Genomic DNA, 23,315 nt, shown 5'->3' on the forward strand with positions numbered 1-23,315 from the left:
GACGGCTGTAAAGGGGAATGCAGGAGCTATTGCCTCTCATTCTTGAAAATATTATTTGTATATGAGATTTTTATTTGTAAAAAATGTTGAAATCAATTTTGGCCCATCACTTTTAGACAAGTTTCTGTTTTGGTCCCCAACATGATGACTTTTTGATGGATAAAACCGTTTATAGTATTTTTGTGAGGTGTGCTAGAAGAGTGAATCCTCAAAAAGCATGATATTCTGAACTTTTAAACTAAATGGTGAGTCTCGAGAATTCCTGATCACAATTTTTTCAAATGCAAGAGTTTAAAAGTGAAGGAAATAACAAAATATGGAGAAACACACGAAACTTACATGATGAGAACATACATAATATTGATAATAATAACAAAAATAAAATTACAGCAAAATAAAAGATAAAAAACTAAAAGAAAAGCCGCTAGTGTGCTATTATTGTTGTTTTGCTGGGAGTTGGAGGTTTATTAGTAGTTGGAGAACTTCAGCGCTCTTAGTTGGATGCGTGACGTGCTAAGGGCACTGTGTCAAATTTGCTAAAAAATAAAAAAAAGAATTGCACATGGTTAAGTAAGGGATGACTCAGGGTTAAATTTTGAGTTTTGTACTGGATAAGTAGATTTTGAAATGTATAGAGAGATTGTTGAAAAGTTACATGTAGTTTTGAAGAGTTAAAGCCATTCATAAGTGTGTGGTGGATTCTCTTTCATAAACACAAGATGATAGTTTTTCCATAATTCTAGACTCTTTTTGGGCCACTAGTTGTAGGGTGTGTTTAGATTTTAATTGAAAAAAATTAATTATGAAAAAAATTAATTATTAGAATGTGATGATGTTTGGATAAATTTTTAGAAATTAGTTATGATAAAGATGATGATGCTTGGATAATTTTTTCAAAATCAATTTTGAGTAGGTAATTTTAATAATGTTCATAATTGATCTTTCAAAATGGAACAAATTTTAACTTATTTCAAATGAAGTTTTGAAAACTAAATGTAATTTAAAAAAATTGAGTTGTTTGGATAAAATTTTTTAAAACTATAATTTTGAACCTAGAATTGATTCTAAAAAAGTATCCAAATAGGCCTATAGTTTTTTCCATAACTTCTTTCATTTTTTTGCCATTTTTAAAGTGATGTGTTAGTTTATTTTCATAACAAGTAACCACTTTTTTTTTCCTAAAAAACTCATATAAAATTAGGTTAAAATTATTATTTTTAGCCTAAATAATTAGGTTGATTAGATTTTAGCTCAAACAAGGGGAAAAAATTTAATACCATTGAGTTTTTTTTTTTAATTATTGAAACAAGTTATGAAATGATTCCCCCCCCCCAAAAACCGTACATTAGTGGCTTTTAAGAAGGATATCTCTGACGTACTATTCTTTGGTTCTACTTTATAGTTTACATTAGGTGGTGCGAAAATCTTTCAATCTTATTTAACCCAATTCGATTTGAGATGATTTAATTCTATTCAATTCATATAAATATTAGTCTTTTAGGATTAAAAAAATTTAAAAAATCAGACTATTTTTTTTGGTTTAAACTGGATAAGAGATTAAGTATCTGAACCACTTGATTTAATCTAATCCTATTAATTTATTTAATAGAATTATAGTTAATTTATTTTTTACAAATGTTTTAAGTATAATTGATGCTAAAGAAATGATTAAATAAAAATTTATTAAGTTTGTTTCTAAATTATTGTTATAATGTAATATTGTTGAAGTTTGTTGCGTATTATTTTTGTTGAAGTTATAAGTTTAAATCATTTGGACTATAACAAAAATATTTTTCTTATTGTTGAAAATTATTATGAATTTATCATTATTATTATGAGTGTTTTTATTATTTTAATTGAGTTTATTAGATTGAAATGGATTATTGCCTCTTATAGAGAAAAAAAGAAGAAAAAAGCTAAGTAAGTACTGGATTAACAGGAGCAATTTTTCAATCTTATGAACCAAATTAAATCTTGTTAATCTTTAAATTATCACTGAACAAGACCTGATTACGGGTAATCTCACCCTCTTCTTTTCATAAAAAAGATCGGATTTCAAGTTAGGCTGAAGTTCAGTGTTGTCCAATTTTTTATGCAGCCCTAGTTCACATGTATTTTTTTTTTACAAACAATTTTATTTAAAATATAATCAGATATTAAACATAAATACCTTTATCAACAAAAAATTCAATTTAAACTCTTCGTTGCAAGGGACTAACGTTTTTTTTTTTCTCCCCTTTTAGACCAAACCTCATGGTGATGCATAATGCTCCTTGCTTGCACGGACTTTTTTTTTCGTTTTCATTTTCTTTATTGTATATATTTGTTTCGGCCAATAATTTCCATCCAGCTGACTACAGATTTATGCTACATGCAGGGAATCAGTTTTTTTTTTTTCACATTTTAAATACTATTTTTATAGAACACTAACACAACCCATTCACTGTAGATTTGAATGTTGAAATCTACAATGAAAATGTGGTCAAAATAAAAATCTACAAAGAAATAAAATGAACGAAAAATGCAGACAATCGGAGCTTCAATTTGTGACTGTTTTGTTATTATATTTTTTTTTTAAATAAAGTTTCGTGACTGTTTTGGATTGATATCTATATTGATTTATTTTTGGGCCAATGATGTGACACTTTACATTTTGGGTTTTTAGCCCACTTAAAAACGCTTGCACACCAACCCTCATCTCATGGGCCTTATTCTCAGTCCTAGTTTGCAATTTAAAAAAAAAAAAATAGTTCGTCATGTGATTACACAAGTTTTTCGGGACAATTGTCTATAAAAAAAAAAAAGTAATAATAAATTTTTCGGGATAAATCTAATCCAAAAATCTTAATGAATATCAGAAAATGTGCTGTCATGCGGATCTTCGGAAGAATGTTTCACGCATTCAAAAACCAATATATATATATATATATAGGGCTCATTTGCCTATATCACATGTTCATCAAATAGGAACAAGCTTTAATACAATAATTTATCGAATTATCAAATCCAAGTCGGTGAACTTCCACATGTGTTAAATACATAATGAATTTTTTTTTAACAAATAATTTAACTAGTTTTCGTTTTATGTTTGTTGTTCATGGCTTAGAAATAGTCAGGACTTTTTATATGCATTTTGTATTATAAATAGACGCCATAGATAAGGAAGTTGTATTTTTGTTTTTCTCATTCTTTAAAGGGAAAAAAATGACACTTGGTATTAATTTTTATTTGGTTCATTCATGTGCCTGCGTGCGGCATATAATCGTCTCCACTCTAATGTATGGCGTGTGATAATGAGACTCCACTTCTCATCTTTGAAAGAAACCTTCTTTGCTTCTCTTTTGAGGCAAGGCTCAATCTAAATTTTTTAAATGGCTCAATCTAAATTATTTAAATTTAATTTAGACGATCTAACTTTAATTTTTTTATTTTTTATTTTTTATTTATATTATATTTATATTTTTAAAATAAAAATATATAAAAATTGTAAAATAATTTTAATAAATATATTTATTAATCTGACAGTTTAGATTTAATATAAATGATCTAAATTTAATATTAAAATTTTTTAATAAATTTAATGTTCTGCTCAGAATATATTTATATTGTCCAAAATATATTTAAAAATTTAATTTAAATTTTTTATATTAAATTTAAATTATTTATATTAAATTTAAACTGTTAATTTGATAAATATATTTTTTAATTTTTTATCATTTTTATTTTTTATTTTTTATCATTTTTATATTTTTTATTTAAACTGCTAAATTGATAAAAAAAGTGTCCATACATTTTCAGAGAAATTGAAGCTTTGAAGGCATTGAAAAAAGTTTGAAAGGGCTTTACTTTCCTTCTTATGGGTTCTTTGCCCTTTTGGTTGCCTCCATGCTTAACCCTTTTTATGGCTATTTCTCATAGTAACTTTCAAAATTTCCTTTACTCTTATGCCTCGTTTGATATTTTAGAAATATTTTTGATGGAAATAAAAATAAAAATGGACATGAAAATGAAAATGAAAGTGGAAGTAAGTTTTAAAAGTATATTTGGTATGCACATGAAATTATAATATATTTTTTATTTAATATATGCATTTATATAATCAATATACTAAAATACCCTTGTCAATTTTTTTTAATTATGATATACTTTTTATTTAATATATACATTTATATAATTAATTTACTAAAATACCCTTATCTATTTTTTAAATTATGATATACTTTTTTATTTAATATGTGCATTTATATAATCAATTTATTAAAATACCCCTGTCAATTTTTTTAATTATGATATATTTTTATTTAATATATGCACTTATATAATCAATTTACTAAAATATCCCTATCTATTTTTTAATTATGATATATTTTTTAATTATGCATTTATAATTAATTTACTAAAATACCCCTATCTAATTTTTTTTAATTATGATATAATTTTTTATTTAATATGTGCATCTATATAATCAATTTAATAAAATACCCCTATCTATTTTTTAAATTATGATATATTTTTTAATTAATATATGCATTTATATAATTAATTTACTAAAATACCCTTATCTAATTTTTTAAATTATGATATACTTTTTTTTTAATATGTGCATCTATGTAATCAATTTATTAAAATACCCCTGTTAATTTTTTTAATTATGATATATTTTTATTTAATATATGCACTTACATAATCAATTTACTAAAATACCCCTATCTATTTTTTAAAATTACGATATACTTCCATGGAACCCATCTCATTTCCATGGGTCTTATTATGGAATTCAATTCAGCCTATTTTGATGGAATTCATTTCCATATGGAAATTCATTTCATGCATACCAAACAAAAAAAAATGTGAATTACAATTCTATTTCTATTTCCATGTCTTTATTTTCAGCATATCAAACGAGGCATTAATTACTTACTAAATCTGTTGAAACTTGTTGTTTAAAGTGAGTTCCTTCCTTCTAGAAACAACGCCCTTCTATAAATAATAGGATTGGGCTTCAACCAAAATATTTAGGAAAAGTATCAGTTGAAAACCATTGAAGCAAATTTATATTAAAAAAGGACTGTAAAATTCCAAAATTGCACTATAATTCCCTGATCCTTAGCTGAAAATAAGTTTATCACAATGACCCTAAATTTTTTTTTTAAAAAAAGAAGTCATCCTCATTGTCATTGGCATTGACCATAAGATGGTCATTAAAGATCTTGCTGATGACGAGGTTGGCAAAGCCCTTGTGCCAATGACAATTTATTGAAGAATTATTAGTGAAGGTGGGTAAGGGGGGTTTGATTCCATAACCTCTTAGTTATTTAAAATGTTTGGTGGCCACCAAACCCTCTTAAATTATACGTGGCAAAAAAGAATATAGGTATTAGCCCAAACTTCTAATCTAGGCTTTTATAGATGTTAGTTCTTTATTAACAAGTATCTATTTAGATTTTAACAATAATACATTTGAAATTAACAATCCATTTGAATTTTAACAAATTAAAAAAACTGATTGGATGAGCTTAATTGTACAAATGTTATTTATTCATCAACAAATCTCTATTCATATTTTAACAATAACTCATTCAAAATTAATAACAATTTATTCAAGTTATAATAAGTTATAAAAATTGATAAGATGGGCTTAATCATATAAGTGTTAATTCTTCATTAACAAGTATCTATTTAGGTTTTTGACAACTTATTCGAAATTAACCACAATCCATCTGGTCATTAGCAAGTCATAAAATTTGATAGGATGAATTCAATTGTACAACTGTTAGTTATTTATTAATAGATATCCATTCAAGCTTTAATAATAACCTGTTCAAAATTAGCAACAAATCATTTGGCCTTTAACAACGTATATAAACTAATAGCATAGGTCAAATGGAATTAGTTTTTATCTCACATAAACAATAAGCCATTTGGGCTTTTACAGCAAGACATTCATGGTTAACAAGTGATTTATTCCATTAAACCTATGTTATCAGTTTTTCTAATTTGTTAAACTCTGAATAGATTGTTGTTAATTTTGAATAAAATGTTGTCAAAATTTAAAAAGATACTTATTGATGAAGGGCTTACACTTGTACAATTAAACCCATCTTATCAATTTTGTTAACTTGTTAAAGCTCAAATAGATTATAGTTCATTTTAAATATATTATTATTAAAATCCAAATAGATACTTGTTAATAAAGAATTAGCACTTATAGAAACTTGTATTATAAATTTTGAATCAATACGTGTATTATAAATTTGAATCAATATGTGTGTGTGTGCGTGCGTGCGTGCGTGCGTGCGTGTGTGTGTGTTTTGCCACAGATGATTAAGAGGGCTTGCCACAGATAGCCAAGGTATTATGGGATCAAACCTCCTTGGCCACCTTCACTGGTTATTCTTCAATGCAGCCTCATCACTAACTAGCAGGGTCTCTGGCCACGGTTTGGCATTTGTAACAATGGGTATGACTTTTTTAATTATTTTAAATTTTAGGGGTATTGTGGTCATTTCTCATAAAAAAAACTTATTTTCAATATTAAGGGGATGCAGTGCAATTTTAAAATTTTACAGTCCTTTAATATAAAATTGTTTCAGTGGTTCTGAGTTGATATTTCCTTAGAATTTAACCTAGGCAAATATATATGTATAAATATATTCATGTCCTATTTATTGAGTATGATTATTATTATATCCATATTTATCTTTTTACTCTCATTAAATGCTAGAAATATTATAAAATGTTAGTGTATCTTTTTTGCAAAGTATATACATATTTAATAGGAATAAAGTTATAAATTTATTGAATTTTTAGGCAGATTTAATGAAATTTAAATTTTTTATTTTAATGAAATACTCCTTTCGGTTCTATTTATAATCATTTTTACCAACCTCATTAATACCAATACAACAAAAGTACAAGGAATAATTATAACTAAAATTTCAAAAGTAACCCTTGATAAAAAGGGCAAAAAGAACAGTCAATATAATATCATTTTTCAGTATTTCTCTCTCCCTTACTTTACAGATGTTTGACCTAAAAAGTTGCCAAATTTTCTGGTGAGAGTTGAAAAGCACTAGCAAGTGAATTTTGGAAAAGTTAGCTCCCTTTAAGAGGGAGTCAAATTGCAAAATTGAAAAAAAAAATAAAAGCACAAAATGTTTAGTCTTCACCATGGAAAAGTGCTCCATTTTCTTTGATTTAAATGCTCTAGCCAATGAGGAAGATAATGGGAACAGTAACACCATTTACTTGAGCTTTAATGCTCCTCTCAATTGTGAGAATGTCCAGCTAGACAACAATGAAAATGAAGGTCAACATATTACGGTCAATGAAAAAAGAAATGGCAAGAATATCTCTCTTTATAAAACCCATGAGTATTCCCATGTAAAATTTATATTGTGAAAATCTATAAAAAAGATGAATAAAACTTAATATCTTTCAAAACCACCAACAAAGAAAATTTTTTACTCAGGCAACATAAAGTAAAAATCATTTTGTTTCTAAAATTAGCATTTTGACCTCCAACTTTAAACTAACTTGTATGAGACATTCATAATTCACATAGAGCTGGATTTAGGTTTGTTAGAAGTCTCTTAGCAACATACGAATAGGCAAGCTATTTGACATACAAAACTGGTCATCACACTGGAATAATGTGTGACTAAAAAAAAATTGAAAGACATACTCAAATATTTGAATTACAGTAGTAAAGATATATTAATGCAAATGTGAAAAATGCATTTTTTAATGTGATTAATTTTTATCAAATTTTTTAGCCTTTTTAGTCATTTTGAATATGTTTGATTGTCTAAAATAAATTATCTAAAGCCACATAAGTGAATGCTCATATTACTAACTCATAATATAGTTAAAAATAGGAAAATAAACATGTACATATTTTTCTTGTCTCTTATAGTCAATTGTTGCAAGTTGTTATGGGACAAAGTTATAGACATATGACTAAATGAATTATTGAATTTCACTCTAATTTATTTCCTTTTGTATATAAGATTTCATTAGAAGAAATAAATATGAAACTAGAGCTGGAAGTTTCAAAATGATTTTTTTCTAGTGAAAGATCATCGGTGGAAAAAATTGACTTTGTAATGCTTTTATTGAGACAGATTAGTTGCATTAACCCTACCATCTCTAGATCATTGAGATAGATTAGTTGCATTAACCCTACCATCTCTTGTTAAGAATGGATAATCATTTGCTCACTTGTTATAATCATTTTGACATTTAATTGTATGATTACACTCAATCTCTAGAATTCAATACCTAAACTAGTTTTATGTAGGCTCATGCTTTTCAGTGAAAATGTTGATTTTTCAAATTCCAACTAAGACACTACCCCATCCCACATCCTGCCAAGCATCTCAACTCTAATTCAAAAAGTTTTGCAAAAAATATGGTGAATCTTAGCTTAGGTTAAAAAAATCACTTTGGTTGGATGTCAAATATGCATAGTACTTAAAGTTATAAAAATATATTTTTGGGTAAAATACAAGGAGAAAATACTATTAGAAGGTAAATAGCAGTGGTAAAAAATAAATTATTCTAGACATGCAAAAGTAACCAAACAGAACCAAGTGGAGAGAAAATAATACATCCATGCATAAAATCAACTCAACCCCTTTGAAATAGAACAAGGGGAAGCTTTTCAAAAGAGCCATGAGCCTTGACTACAATCTCATACAGATTAGATACACAGAACAAAACTCTATTACTGAGAAAACCACACAGCTGAAAGCATTGATAAAATTCCTTGCCTCGTGCTCAAATTATAAACCCCTAATTCCTTAACACTTTATTTATGAATCCCAATAAGTTTTCATAGTTTATTTAAACCAAGTAAGATCCCAATATACCTACATAGCATTATAACAGTAACAACTCTCAATATGAATGGGTAATTAAATTTAATAACTTAACAAGTAGAGTACCTTGTTGTAGCCTGCATCTTTTTCATCTCTTATAAGCTTGCTTAATTTAAAATATAGCCCAAACTCCCTTGAGCATTTTTTCTGCAGGAAAAAGTTCATTGGATTATATGGTCTACTAAAAAGTTTAACATCTATAAACTTTTAAAATAGAGATAGATATGGGGGATAATATGATTGAATCACTAAGGCAACTATCGTGTAAAAGAAGAATGTTCTTATCAAATGAAGAGCATATATCCATTTATAAGATTTTATTAAACCCAAGCTGTTAAGGTAAATTGAACAGTATTACAACGAGAGAGATAGCTTTAGCATATTTAGTTTCAATGAGAGTCATTTAATGCATTTTGTGTCAAGTTAAGGAAACAGGGGATGCAAGTTATAGAAAGATAAACAGATGTAAAAGAAAGGGACCTAATGTGAACATGCAATAACCTATGGCAATTCTTATACATCAACGAACTACTTATAGGTCTCTTGCAAGTGCATTGGGGGTTAAAAAGACATCACTAATCAAACTTAAAAAAAAAGGAGTTATACTGCACCATACAAGTGCAATCAAATCACATTTGATTGAGGTGGTGCTTGTCCATACTAGAACAAGAAAGTATACCAAATGACCAAACTTTTCAAATCTATGGTCAATATAATCCATATTAATGAAAAGTAGTTTTACATGATAAAGAAATCCCCAACCTACTACTTGGTAGTAGGGGAGGAGCTACCACATCGAACATGTAAAAACAAGAATTATGTTAGTAAGGTTATGTTCCTAGTTGCTATGGCTAGACCTAGATTTGATGCACAAGAAAATGAAATTTTCTCTAAAAAGATTGGGTTGTTTTCATTTGTTACAAAAGAGGTAGCAAGGAGAAGGAGTGTGAATAGGAACAAAGGCACAATGGAAACAAATAAATCACTTCCATTACAAAAGAAGTGATGAAATCTTTCTTAATTGATAAAGTATTGCCAACAATCAAAGCCAAATGGCCAACAAGTCATGCAAATGAAACTATTTTTATAACAAGATACTGCTTCTTGTCACATTAATGACAATAATGTGGATTTTCGTATAGCAGCAAGTAATGGTGGGTTTAACATTCGCTTGATTTCTTAATCCCCAAATTTCCTTAATTTAAACATTTTGGATCTTGGTTATTTTAGAGCAATTCAAGCACTACAACACCAAGAAGCACCTAAAACTATAGATGATCTTGTCAAGGTTGTGGAGAAGTCATTTGAAGTTTACACATCCAAATAATTGAATAGAATCTTCTTAACATTATAAGCTACTATGATCAACATTATAAAGGACAAATGTTCAAATAAGTACAAGCAAAGCCATTTAAAGAAGGATGTTATGGAAAGAAGAGAGGAATTGCCTAATCAACTTAAGTATGATCCCAACCTAGTTGAAGAAGTGTTAGAGCACTTAGCACAAGTGGATGGGTGATTGAGATTAAGGGGTGGATATTTTTATGGATCCTCTATATTTTAGTCATTAATATTTTGTGTTACAATTTGTCATATAAATTGCAACACATAATATTAACAGTCAATATTTTGTAATAGATGTCATTGAAAATGAAGTATTTATTTTGTAATAGATGTTAAGCAAATAAGATAAATGAAGAAATTAATCAAGGTGACATAAATATGAACAAAGTGACACAAGAGAAATTAATTCATGCATGGAATGAAGTTGATTTAAAAAATAGGAAAAAATCTAATTGAAATGTATTAATTAGTTATGGATTTAAAAAAAGAACTGAGATTTAAGAGCTAAAAGAAGCATTTTATATATTGTTCTTCAGTGCTTATATTATTGCAAAAGCTAGACGCATGACTTCTGACTTGTCTAAAGTAAGCAGCATGGTAAATCAATTATTATTGCTCTTACTGAAAGGTTTTACACACTAGTGAACAAAATGGTGCACATAGATTGGACATAAAATCCTATAACTTGAGAGAGCTAAGGTCACATACTGCTTTTGTAAGTTAGAAGCCAACCTTTTTTGCTGGGACCATTCGAGAAAACATTGTCTGTGGGAAAGAGAATGTAATTGAAGTTGAGATAAGAAAGGCTACAACTTTGGCTATTGCTCATGAATTTATAAGGCACAAGAATCATACTAGGAAAATTTTATCACTTGGTATTTCCAAATTTTAATGCAATATTTGAAGACACCAAATCTCATTTCCTAATTCAAGTTGTCTTTTAATAGAGAAACCAAGAGTAGTAATGAATCTTACTTAAAAAGGGCCACATCTTAGCCTAATATCTCTCTTATAAGATCCCAACACAAGATCCATTTCCATTAAAATAGAACACCCACGTTGTAACGGAATCGAACAGAGATGCGCACAGAATATAAGTGGATTATTAACATAATAGAGTATTACTATCTCGAATATCATCATCCATTAGACTAACAGCCCATAAGCTTAACATCTATCATTGATCAAAATAAGTTTAAATTCCAGACTAACTAAAATTACACAAAAGGCATAGAAATTTGAGACTAATTAAAGCATATAATGCAAAGTGTCATACACAAATCGCTTATGGTCCTTCTTTTTCGTGGTTAGATGTGCATAATCTTCCTCTGCAAATGGAAACTTGTTTAAGTCAAATGGGTGGACAATCTTCTTCTTTTTACTTGCTTTCTCGAACCCTAAAATCGAGTTACGTTGCTGTTGCTCATTTCTTTACCATCCTTAATTGCCTCTTTATTCAAGTCAAATGAGTAGACCTTTTTCCCACACATGACCTTGACTAAGTTAGAAGACGCAAGGGAAGAATTGTTCAGATGAGGTGCCTTCAAAATCTTTTGATTTAGAGAGGTTACCTCTCCAGAGAAGTCAAGCAACCATAAATCTTCTTCCCTATCAAGAGAATTGTCGACTACGCACCCCATTAGTTGATCCTACAATAGACCCTCGAAATATTCTTCCATTAGACTTGAACGACGAGAATCCAGTGATATCTCAAAACATAAATTGATCAACGAGACTTGTGTGATCTACAACGGAAGAGGAATTGCAATAGAGAAATGGGGAGCTTGACAGTAGAGAGGCGATTGACAAAGAGAGGCCGAAGATGATGAGAGAACAAGCGAGAGAGAGAGAGAGAGAGTAGGTCAGACGCATCGAGAAAGAGAAAGTGAGAAAGAAAAAGAGATGGGTATTTTGAAAATTCTATTTTGAAATACAAAAACTTGACCTGAGTGACTAATATTATAGACTAAGTTTGCCTTCTAAAAGGTGACTTATAATCTGGATTGAAGAGAGTATGTTAGAAGTGACTTGTAAATAAAATTGAAAAGAATAAATATATATAGACATGTTTGAATGTATTTAATGTTGAGCATAATTTTTTCACTTGCTACACTAAATCTTATACACTAGCAACACGCATGGATATAAATTAACAAGGAGCATCTAAGAATAAGAATTCTTCCGCATGATAGCATGTCAACATCAACATTTCTGCATGAAAAACATTTAATTATTGTTGCATTTATAGATACAAATAACATAATGCAAACCTAAACAAAACCTTCAATTTTTTTTCAAAGGACGGCCTCTTCTCTGAGTTGGCAACTCCTTTCTCCTCCGTCCCGTTCCGACAGAGAAGCGCAGCCGACAGGCTTCACAGACCGTAAAGAAAGACGACGATGTAAAATAAATCAATTAAAAATAATTCAGACAATTCAACAAAAACTGAAAAGTGAAATATAATAATTACCCAAAAGACGTGCCCTTTGCTAAAAAAGCGTTCCAGCCGTTACCGTACACTCTCACTGATTTCACTGTCACCCCTCTCCTTCCCCCTTTCTACCTCCCCCCTCTCTCTAGCTTCGATATCACAGTGCCCTCAGAACCTCTTTCCCGCTCTTACTTAGGGTTAGGGTTTCTGCATTATCATGTGAAGCCCTAGATTCTGTAATTTCTCACTGTTTCGTAAGATCAGTGTGACGAGATCGAGGGCTTGGTGGCAGTGGTCCTGTCGGGATGGGGAATTGTTGTAGATCTCCGGCTGCTGTTGCCAGGGAGGATGTTAAGTCCGCCAACTTCTCCGGCCACGATCACGGCAAGAGGGACTCCAACGCCGCCAAGAAGAATCGGGTTACGGTTCTTACGGATGTGCCCAAGGAGAACATAGAGGAGAAGTACTTGGTGGATCGGGAGCTTGGTCGAGGCGAGTTTGGTGTGACTTATCTGTGTATTGAGCGGGAAACTAGGGAGTTATTGGCTTGCAAGAGCATTTCCAAGCGGAAACTGAGGACTGCGGTGGACATTGAGGATGTCAGGCGTGAGGTGGCCATTATGAAGCACTTGCCCAAGAGTTCCAGCATTGTGAGCTTGAAGGAAGCGTGTGAGGACGACAATGCCGTGCATTTGGTCATGGAATTGTGCGAGGGTGGTGAGCTGTTCGATCGCATCGTGGCACGTGGGCATTATACTGAGCGAGCTGCTGCTGCGGTCACAAGGACGATTGTAGAAGTTGTACAACTTTGTCACAAGCATGGGGTTATTCATAGGGACTTGAAGCCGGAGAATTTTTTGTTCGCCAATAAGAAAGAGAATTCACCTTTGAAGGCTATCGATTTCGGCCTGTCTATATTCTTCAAGCCAGGTAATAATTTTAATACGGGAATCTGGTTGTCTTATCGTGCCTTATGGAACCTTATGGAGCCTTATATCTCAGGTGTGAGAAGCTAGGATTAATGAATTTTAAAAAAATATCTCATGATACCATCAGTTGTTTTGCCTTTGTCTTGGACGACGGGTTGGAGGGTTGGCGGAGAGGATTAGTTAATATTAATGGGCTGCGCAGGCAGTTCGTTGAAGTGCATTGTTATATTGTTGTGTAAATTTTGTTCTTTTAGACAATTCTGTTAGTGGATCTCTACTCTTTGGGACGGTTATGATCCCTAGCTAGGTTGTGGATGCAGTGGATTTCTTTATCATCCATATCCCCCCATCGACATGCGGAAAAAATATTATTTAAGTGGATCATACTTGTCAAAAGTATATTGTTGAACGCTTGAACTAAAATGGACAACCTATTCTTCATAAACTATCTGCCCATGATCATGAGCTTCCATGTATAATATATCATTGGCTGCTTAAGTCAGTGGAATCACGCTTTTCTGTTTGTCAGGTCATGACCCACTAATGTAAGAATAATTGATAACGCTAATATACTAAGTAGTTACATAATAATTGATAATTGATACTGTTATTAATAGTTAGTAGTCACAGAATGTTGGAATTGCAAGCATGAAATAATCTAGAAAAATCCTATTTAGTATCCATGGGATGTGCAGGGCTTCTGATGTTTGACTAAAATCTTTTGAACTGTTCTAATTCAAGCCCTTAGCAGACAGACTCAATGGCCATACTTATACCTATCAAATATTTGCTCCCTATCTCAGACATGTAGCCTGGCTCTGGGCAGGCTAAAATCATATACTCCTAAGTCTTAATCAGTCAACAAGAATCAAATTCTCCATTCTTCAAAGAACTACCTAAATCCTTCATTTTACATATCTGAAAATATAACTCTGCTAATGGAGCCCTTGCATTGGTCCATTGTAAATCCAGAACTAGAAATGTAGGGTTAATCTTAAATCTGGGTTAATGCTGATGGTGAAAGATCAGCAAAACCTTAGCTTGTTAGTTACATACTGTAGGTAGGCAAGTACAATCATTAGTGCTGGGTCCCGGGTTACTGCATATAATTTAAAAGAGCAATATGAACTGTCAAGAATTCTGAAAACTTGGTCACAAAGGATTTCATATCATGGCAATGAAAAACTTGTACTAGAAATCTAGAATGCAAGCTTTGGGATAAGGGTTATGGTGTGTGTGTATATATAGATATATCATACCTCTGACAGGAGCTATATATCATATCTCTGACGGCAGGTATATATCAATAATCAATAATGTGATAAAGAATTGTTCCCCATGGCAAGCGCTTGGAGTTGCTCAGACAACATAAACTGCTTGCTTTTTTTTTTCCCCCTTTTCATTGGGATAACCTGGAAGTGCTCAATGTGTAAGGAAATGCTATTTTAGTTTAATTTTCTGCTTTGACCGTTCATTTATATAACTATAATTGTGGGGAAGTTTTAGGATGCTGCAATCACAATTCTATTTTCTTGACTAGGTATTGGTTTTGTTCTGGTCCCTCTTTTGATTGTCTTCTTACTCCAAACCCATAGCATTAGACTGCATACTTATATTTTCGATGCCCTTGCTTGAAGAATACACACATGATTTCTATGATGCTAGTGTATGGGTGTTATTCGAATTTTCAGGTGAGAGATTCTCAGAAATTGTTGGAAGTCCATATTATATGGCTCCAGAGGTGCTCAAGCGGAACTATGGGCCAGAAATAGACATCTGGAGTGCGGGAGTAATTCTTTATATCTTGCTTTGTGGTGTTCCCCCATTTTGGGCAGGTAATTGCATTCCCTCTGGCAGTACTATCTGCATGGACATTACGTGAATCACCATGTCTGGGATAGGAACATTCATGCTTGCTCCTGGTCTTTGTATCAATGCTCATGCCCTTATACATCAAAGTTCTAATATGGAATGAGAGAGATCGACATAAGTTATATCTCTTGTGCTAGGGTTTTAGGCTAGAAGCTTTTTTTGCTTCTGCTTGGTCCATGTACATTACTATCTCATATTTGGTTCATGCGCAGTTGCTTCCTACTTGTGAACTTTGGTCCCGTCTTGCAAGTCACAGGAAAACATCTTATTTTACCATGAGGTTAATTATAATGCAGAATCTGAGCAGGGGGTTGCACAGGCGATTCTTCGAGGTCTTATAGATTTCAAGCGGGAACCTTGGCCCAGTATTTCAGAGAGTGCCAAAAGTCTTGTTAGGCAAATGTTAGAACCAGATCCCAAGCTTCGATTAACTGCCAAGCAGGTGCTCGGTATGTTCCATTTATTTTGTGCTTAATTTCTCTATCAGAGGGATGCCATTATTTTATTTTTCCTGTTTTGCATACTATGTTGTAGTTAGTAGGTGCTAACTTCTACACCCTTATAATGTTTCCTATATGTTGGGTTCTTCAATTCAATTTACCCCTCTCCTTATGCGTTGTGCATTATTTCCAATTCTGTAAATGCTCATCAATCAACATAAGTTATGGAACTGATATCCATATTATAATTAGATATGAGATGCTGTGCATTGTTTCCAGTTCTGTAAATGCTCATCAATCAACGTAAGTTATGAGAACTGATATCCATATTATAATTAAATATGAGATGCATTTGCAACGTAAGTCATCCAGTCTGAAGTTGCCCCCATGCCTGATTGCTTTCAAGTTAGATGATGTTTAGATTAGTTAATCCAATGTGAAGGGCTTTCTCATTCCCACATGTTACTCATTATGTGCTAATTTTGTGCTTGCAGAACATCCTTGGCTTCAAAATGCTAAGAAGGCTCCTAACATTCCCCTTGGTGATGTAGTCAAGTCCAGGCTTAAGCAGTTTTCGATGATGAACAGATTCAAACGAAAAGCCCTGAGGGTTGGTTGCATCTGTTAATATTTAATCTGATTTTACTGTATATTCCCTGTGAGATAGAGCTAAATTTGTACATTTGAAAATAGGTCATTGCTGATTTCTTATCCACTGAAGAAGTGGAGGACATCAAAGAAATGTTCAAGAAGATGGACAGTGACAATGATGGCATTGTTTCTGTTGAAGATCTAAAAGCGGGTTTTCAAAATTTTGGATCTCAACTTGCTGAGTCTGAAGTTCAGAGTTTGATTGAAGCTGTATGGTTAACTCAATCATTTTACTATCTTGCATGAATTACAAGTTACAGCATTTCGTATTCATCTTACTTATCTGCCTAAGAACTTATATTATTTGGTAGTGTACCCTTCATCAAGTAATAACAGCATTTCGTTCACTACATTTTGCACTGCTGAAAATTTCAATTTAACAACATAGCTTGGAATACTGTGTTCTAGCTATCAAATTGAACCCTTTTATATTGCCAACAGGTAAATACTAATGGGAAGGGAACACTTGACTACGGAGAATTTGTTGCTGTTTCCCTGCATTTAAAAAGGATGGCTAATGATGAGCATCTTCACAAAGCCTTCTCCTATTTTGACAAAGATGGAAATGGCTATATTGAACCAGACGAGCTACGGGATGCCTTGACGGAGGATGGTGCAGATGATTGTACAGTTGTAGCAAATGATATTTTCCAGGAAGTAGACACAGACAAGGTACATGGTTCATACGGTTCCCCCTTCCCACCTTTATTTGATATGAAGATGAGTCTTACCCTCTGACATGCTTACACAATCACAGGATGGCCGTATCAGCTATGATGAATTTGTATCTATGATGAAAACTGGAACAGATTGGAGGAAAGCCTCTAGGCATTATTCACGAGGGAGATTCAACAGCTTGAGCTTGAAGTTGGTGAAAGATGGTTCTGTAAACTTAGGGACTGAGTAGCGGTCTAGTGTGGGTGTGGCCCCTCTTTTTAAATCTACCATTACGAAGTAGTGTAATATTCCTCTTACATTCTGGACCTGATCTCTTTGTGATTATTATTTGGTTCCCTTGTTAGATGTTTGCCTATTGACCAGGTGCTGTGCAAGTCAGGGAAGGAGCTGCATGCACCTGCATACGAGCCCTTGTTGCTTCCATAAAACAAGCTGCCTTAGAGCCATTGGTGTGTGACATGTATGATTCCTGTCTTTTTAACCTTTCTTACCCTCTGTTCTGGTTAACATGTTGAATCAAACTGCTTAGTGCTGCCAGCATATGTTTACCAAAGTAATGCCTTGTTTTTGCATTCTGGACTTTATTTTGAAAATTAATTCTTTCTTTCCTGAGATCTGATAGCTGTAATTTTGTTTTTTGACCTTCTAGCTGTGATTTTTTTGGGTGCTTCTTGTCACGATGCATTAGATGAATACTTACAATTCACAACATATGTTGAGTCTGGTAAAAAAAAATCTCTTGTCAATTCGTCGGTTTAAAGAACTTGATAACTACTCACAAAACTCAAGCTGTTCTCTAGTGTCTGAAGTGATCACATGTTTGTCTTTTGATTAGTTTCATTTTCTTATTTTTTGAGTTGGATTTCGAAGTAAAAGGCACGCTGATGATCTGGTATCTATCGTCTCAAAGCATGAGCTCTTGCGTGTAACTAGTAATAACAAAAGATGAAACATGCTTTCATTGAAAAAAAAAAAAAATGAAGCATTTATGCTGATTGGGTGGATGAAACATTCACGCGCACACAGTTGGTCATTATTTATATTTGACTCGTATTATAGCAGTAAAGGAGAAAAATGTTTGTGCTATGTTGAAGGTTCTTAATATGATATTTTCTTTTAGTTCCATTAAATGTGTTTGTAGATAGCGAGTGAGAAAGGAGGAGTTTTTCTACAGTTTTTTTCCGACACATTTTCTTGTAGGTGCCATTCAACATGATTAGGTGCATTTGGGTTGGGCCATAATGCTTCAATTATTAGGCTCTGGCATTGGGAGGTGGAAATTTTTGGGCCCATGGAAGTTTACAAATACCGCATATCTGGATTTTCTGCTAAATGATCTACGACAATGCATGTTGTCTTGCTGGATCTTGAATATTGATTATTCATTTTTTATGTGATTTGTGGGATATCTTGTGCAATGGCCTCCCCTGAAAAAGAGAAGAAAACGATAATACTCAAGTTGTAGGTATTTTGTATTGTATAGCATTAAGGATGTCAAAATATATCTCAACAATAAAAAATATCAACCAGATAAGACATAATATTAAACATGTAAGACTATATTTTATGTTCTTTGTTGAGATTTAACTCTTAACATTTTGTTTGATTACAATGATATATAAATGAAAAATGTCATTTGTTTATGGAAATAAATGAATGAAAAAAAAAATTTCACAGCAAAAAAAAAAAAATCAAATTAAATAATACAAAATCAAGTGAAAAATGGGCTTTCATCTTTAAATCAAATGATATTGATACTTGATTGATAACTTTCATGCAGAGTAAACTTTGTTGGGAGGGGTTTTTCAAAGGGAGGTTAATTTTTGTCGATAAATGATGCTCTTGCTCTCACACCAAAAAAAAAAAAAGAAAAGAAAAGGAAAGAAAAATGGAAAAAAGGAAAAGTAAAGGTAGAAAGACAAGAGTGAGAGGCATGGAATTAAAGATGTGTTTTGCACTTATCTCTAGGCTGCTGCTGTCAATGTTTGCTTTTGGTGGTATCCACATCTTGAGGAGAAATTATTATTGTTCCTTTTGACCAATTGATGCTAATCCTAATGGGCACTAAGCTTCTTATGTACATCTCACACCTGTGATTGTGAAGCTGATAATCATGAACCCAACATTTCAATTTGCGGCTTATCAGCTTCAATCAAGTTTTCTTTGGTCTTCTGCGTCAAACCACTTTCCATTACATTGAACCTGACTCTAATTCTCCCTCTCACCCTCTGACTTCCCAACACATCACATGGTTCAACATTTTTAGAGGCTTGTCAACTTCCCCGTTGCTATAACATTGTATATGACTTTGTCTCATGTCTTTGGATTGAGCAAGGCATTTTTTAAAAATGTATTTGTACCAGTGTTCAGATTCTTGCCCCGTGGTGTTTTAGCTGAGGAGGGAAATTCACTATCCTTATCTGTCACTTGTCAGCACACCAATTAACGAGCTTATTATATCCAAAAGAAAGAAAGAAGCCTCTAAACTAATTTTCTCATGTATACATGATTTTCATTTTATACATGGTTGGTAATAAAAGAGAGATTGTTTTATGTGTGTATGTATATGTAGACATGGCATATTAAATTAACATGCTAAATGAATTATAGCTCTGATGTAGCATGCATGAATTATAACATGGTCATGTATGACTTATGTTTTTAAGGATGCAAATTCTTGTGCAAATTGGCTTACTTGTTATCGGTGGAGGGGCACCCCCTTCATTTTGGAGATTATTATAAATTTGGTGTCTAGGTTTTAATATTTTACATTTATATTCTGGAAATTTTGACCTATTTTTAAGTTTTAATATTTTGTATCCTTGCTTTTGAGTTTTAAGATTTTGCTTCCCCTCACCTAAAGTCTTGGCTCAGCCACTGCTTGTTATGCCTCATGTTGAGTTCCAAACATGACATACTTCTCTTCCTGGATGCATTAATTTGTTCTTAGCTAATATGCCCTGTAGTTAACTTTTATTCCTTAGTATGGCGTCTTGCCATTACCATTATTTTTTCTTTTTCTTTTTTACAAGAGAATCACAAAAAAAAAAAAAAACTATTATCATCTTAGGATAGTTTAAGTGATGCGAGTATTTTAATCTCTATACATTTATATGGTGAATATCACTAAAGTCTTAAAAGAATGTTGATGTCATGTTTACGTGGATATCACATTGGATGGTAAATAGGGGAAAAAAGAAGAAAGGGTATGAAATCGGGGGAATGACAGAAATCTCTCCAAAGTAACGAAATGACAATATAGTTATATGAAATGTGATATGTGATAATGCTTTTGAAGTCTCAAGGGATCTAATTGTCATTAAACTTTTAATCAAATTACCAAAATACCTCTTGATTTAAAGAGTGAAAAAAATGATGAGAGAAAGTTGTGAATGATTAAATCATTTTAATCATTTTCTAAGCTAAACTTGTGAATTTTAGAATCAAAGTTGTGAATACAAAAAAATTTGTTGTATTTTGTTGATTGAAAAAAATAGTGAGAAAAAGTTGCGAATGCTCAAATTATTTTAGTTATTTATGAAACTAAAATTGTGAATTTTAAAATTAAAGTTATGAAGGAAAAAAGTTTTATTGCACTTTGTTGATTGGTAAAATATTGAGAGAAAGTTGTAAATGTTTAAACTATTTTAGTTATTTAGTAAATTAGATTTGAGTTTTAGAGTTAAGATTGTGAATGAATAAATTTTTTATTACACTTTTTTTAAAATTATAAGAAATATTTTTATTATTTCATTAAAAATTTAATAACAATTGAGACTTTTGAGATTTAAAAGATATTTTCACATCTTATGAAACCAAATTATTGTTATTTTTTATTTTAGAGGGTTTTTTTTAATTGTTTTTTCAATGAAATTTGATACAAAAGTAGGTTTGCTAGGATTCTAAATCTTGATGGACGTGCCATATTATTATGGGGTATGATATTTTTTTCATATTATAAGCACATGGCTCACATGTAATCCGACGCCTTCGAGAATTCTTGATATGCATTGTGGAAGAAAAAGTAACGATGCTTTGATTTGTCTTTTGTTCGTGTCAAATCCTTGAGCCGCTTCAAAAGTCTGGATATGACTAGCAAGGAAGGAATTAGGATCACAAACAAATTAGATGAATAAATAAAGGAGTAGAATATGTCAAATGTGATTAAATTCAATGAAGCTCTGTGCTTGGTCCTATCATGTCCTCCACCATCTTCTGCTTTCTTAATTGGTCCATCACCCCTGAAAGGGAATCTTGCATTGATGCCAACTCTTTTGACCATTTTGAAATTTAGGATTTGCTAGAGATTCAGTTGAGGCTATAATATATAACGAGATTACACGATGTTATTATATTTTATCAACAATCAAATTCAAATATTATTAACCAGAAGATTTTTTCAATAATTTCAATTGAAGCTGTGGATATAATAAAAAACAAAGGAAATATCACTGGAAGCTTGATGGAGAATTTAATTAAGTTAATTAGATAATTTCTTGTCTGGAATTGGAATATCATCTTAGATCACGTTGGCAAAATGAATGCATCAAACGACTCGTGTGATTAGTAGATATTATTGAAATTTAATTTATATTATTCATCGATTTGATGCAGGAATGGGTTCAATTCAGATAATTGAGTATTTAGATCGTGTTTGGCTACACTGTGAAAATCATATAAATAGTAGTTTTAAAGAAAGCATGTATTTACATATGTTATCTTCTCTTAAGTTTCACTGAAATTGCACATAATTTCTTAATTTCCTTCCACTTTTTGAATTTTTTATATTTAAAAACAAAAAAGATATTTGTGTCATTTTAACATTTTAAACGAAGTATGTGTATATTTTGAAATTAGAGGGCATCTGTGTAATCCTATTAAAATTAAGAGAAAGTTTGTATGAATTTTGAAAATAATAGGAAAGTATAAAATCTTTTTTTTCCCTATATACAAAAGTTTATTTGAGTTGGATTTCAGGAGCTCATCAAAGTTCGAGCATACCTCTAAGTTTAAATAACATGTACAAAGATACTTACAAATTGCTCAACAATAAAGTTCTCATATCAGCAGTCGGATTTGATCCCATGATCTTATAAGTTATGAACTAAATTTTTATTAATTAGATTAAATTTTATCGGCGGAAAGTATAAAATTTATATGGGTATGTTTACTTTAACTTTATAAATGTTATTCTTATATCACTTAATGAGTGATCCAAATTGCATAAAATAAAAAACAAAATATATGTAGAGATATCTTCTTTCTTGTGGTAGTTAGGCTTAGGCTTGTTCCACACAAGATGGTTGATTAGGACATAAATTACATAATAATTGCCTTGAGATTAATGAGAATAAGATCCGTTCCTGGTTTGCACGTGCATATATATTCCGATAGATTGAAGGTAGCAAAAATAACTTAATTAAAACCCATGTACATGAGATGGCACTGATTTTACTTCATATATTTTATATTTAATTATATTATTGACTTTTTAATTGGCCAAAAAAAGATTATATCAATGATTTTATATATGTAAACAATAATTTTTGAAAAATTATAGATGAATTTGTTTGATGGTATGATATGAGATTGGATATAAACAAAGTTATACTTGTTTTATAGTGTAACACTCTATTCTTGGTTTTATGTTTTTCATGCTTAATTATAGGAGAAAAAAGTTTGGAATCTCGAATCATATATATATATATATATATATATTTGGGCCAACCTCCAATCATATATTTCAATGATGAAGATATGACTTTATGCATCGCATAACATCATGTAACAAATCAAACTTAAAATAAATGGCCCATGATAGTCTTTTAGTTTTATACAACTTCACAATCATTTTAAATGCTAAATGATCATGTTCATGGACTTTAACAAGTAAGTTGCGGTGTGAGTGTTATCAAATTCAACAGTGACTAACTTTTTGGATGATTATGTTTTAAATTTGGTCAAATGATTGTTAGGGAAAAAAATTGTTACAAGATAAATTATAAATTTTGACTTAAATAATTATATACATTTGATATTCTCAATAGTAAGTCACTTGATGTGATATAATGAAACTTAACTATCTTATTTG

General features: G+C 31.3%; 1 protein-coding gene across 2 annotated transcripts; it reads left to right on the forward strand.

Annotated features, from left to right (window-relative positions):
• The first annotated feature begins 12,732 nt into the window (after positions 1-12,732).
• Positions 12,733-19,102, forward strand: LOC129291309 (calcium-dependent protein kinase 13). Of its 2 annotated transcripts, XR_008588665.1 has the most exons (8): positions 12,733-13,584; positions 15,275-15,418; positions 15,752-15,904; positions 16,390-16,505; positions 16,589-16,756; positions 16,988-17,218; positions 17,304-17,684; positions 18,425-19,102. XR_008588665.1 is itself a non-coding variant. In XM_054928598.1 (7 exons), the coding sequence occupies exons 1-7, from the start codon at positions 12,960-12,962 to the stop codon at positions 17,451-17,453; spliced, it is 1,587 nt and encodes a 528-aa protein (XP_054784573.1). In that variant the 5' UTR covers positions 12,733-12,959; the 3' UTR covers positions 17,454-17,840. The 2 variants fall into 2 exon arrangements, 1 of the variants encoding a protein (XP_054784573.1); XM_054928598.1 differs by lacking the exon at positions 18,425-19,102 and having other exon boundaries at positions 17,304-17,840.
• Positions 19,103-23,315: the final 4,213 nt, after the last annotated feature.

Source organism: Prosopis cineraria, unplaced genomic scaffold (genome assembly GCF_029017545.1).
Source record: "Prosopis cineraria cultivar Desert tree isolate PC_DT_omini unplaced genomic scaffold, ASM2901754v1 PC13, whole genome shotgun sequence".
In the NCBI taxonomy this organism is placed as follows: Eukaryota; Viridiplantae; Streptophyta; class Magnoliopsida; order Fabales; family Fabaceae; genus Prosopis; species Prosopis cineraria.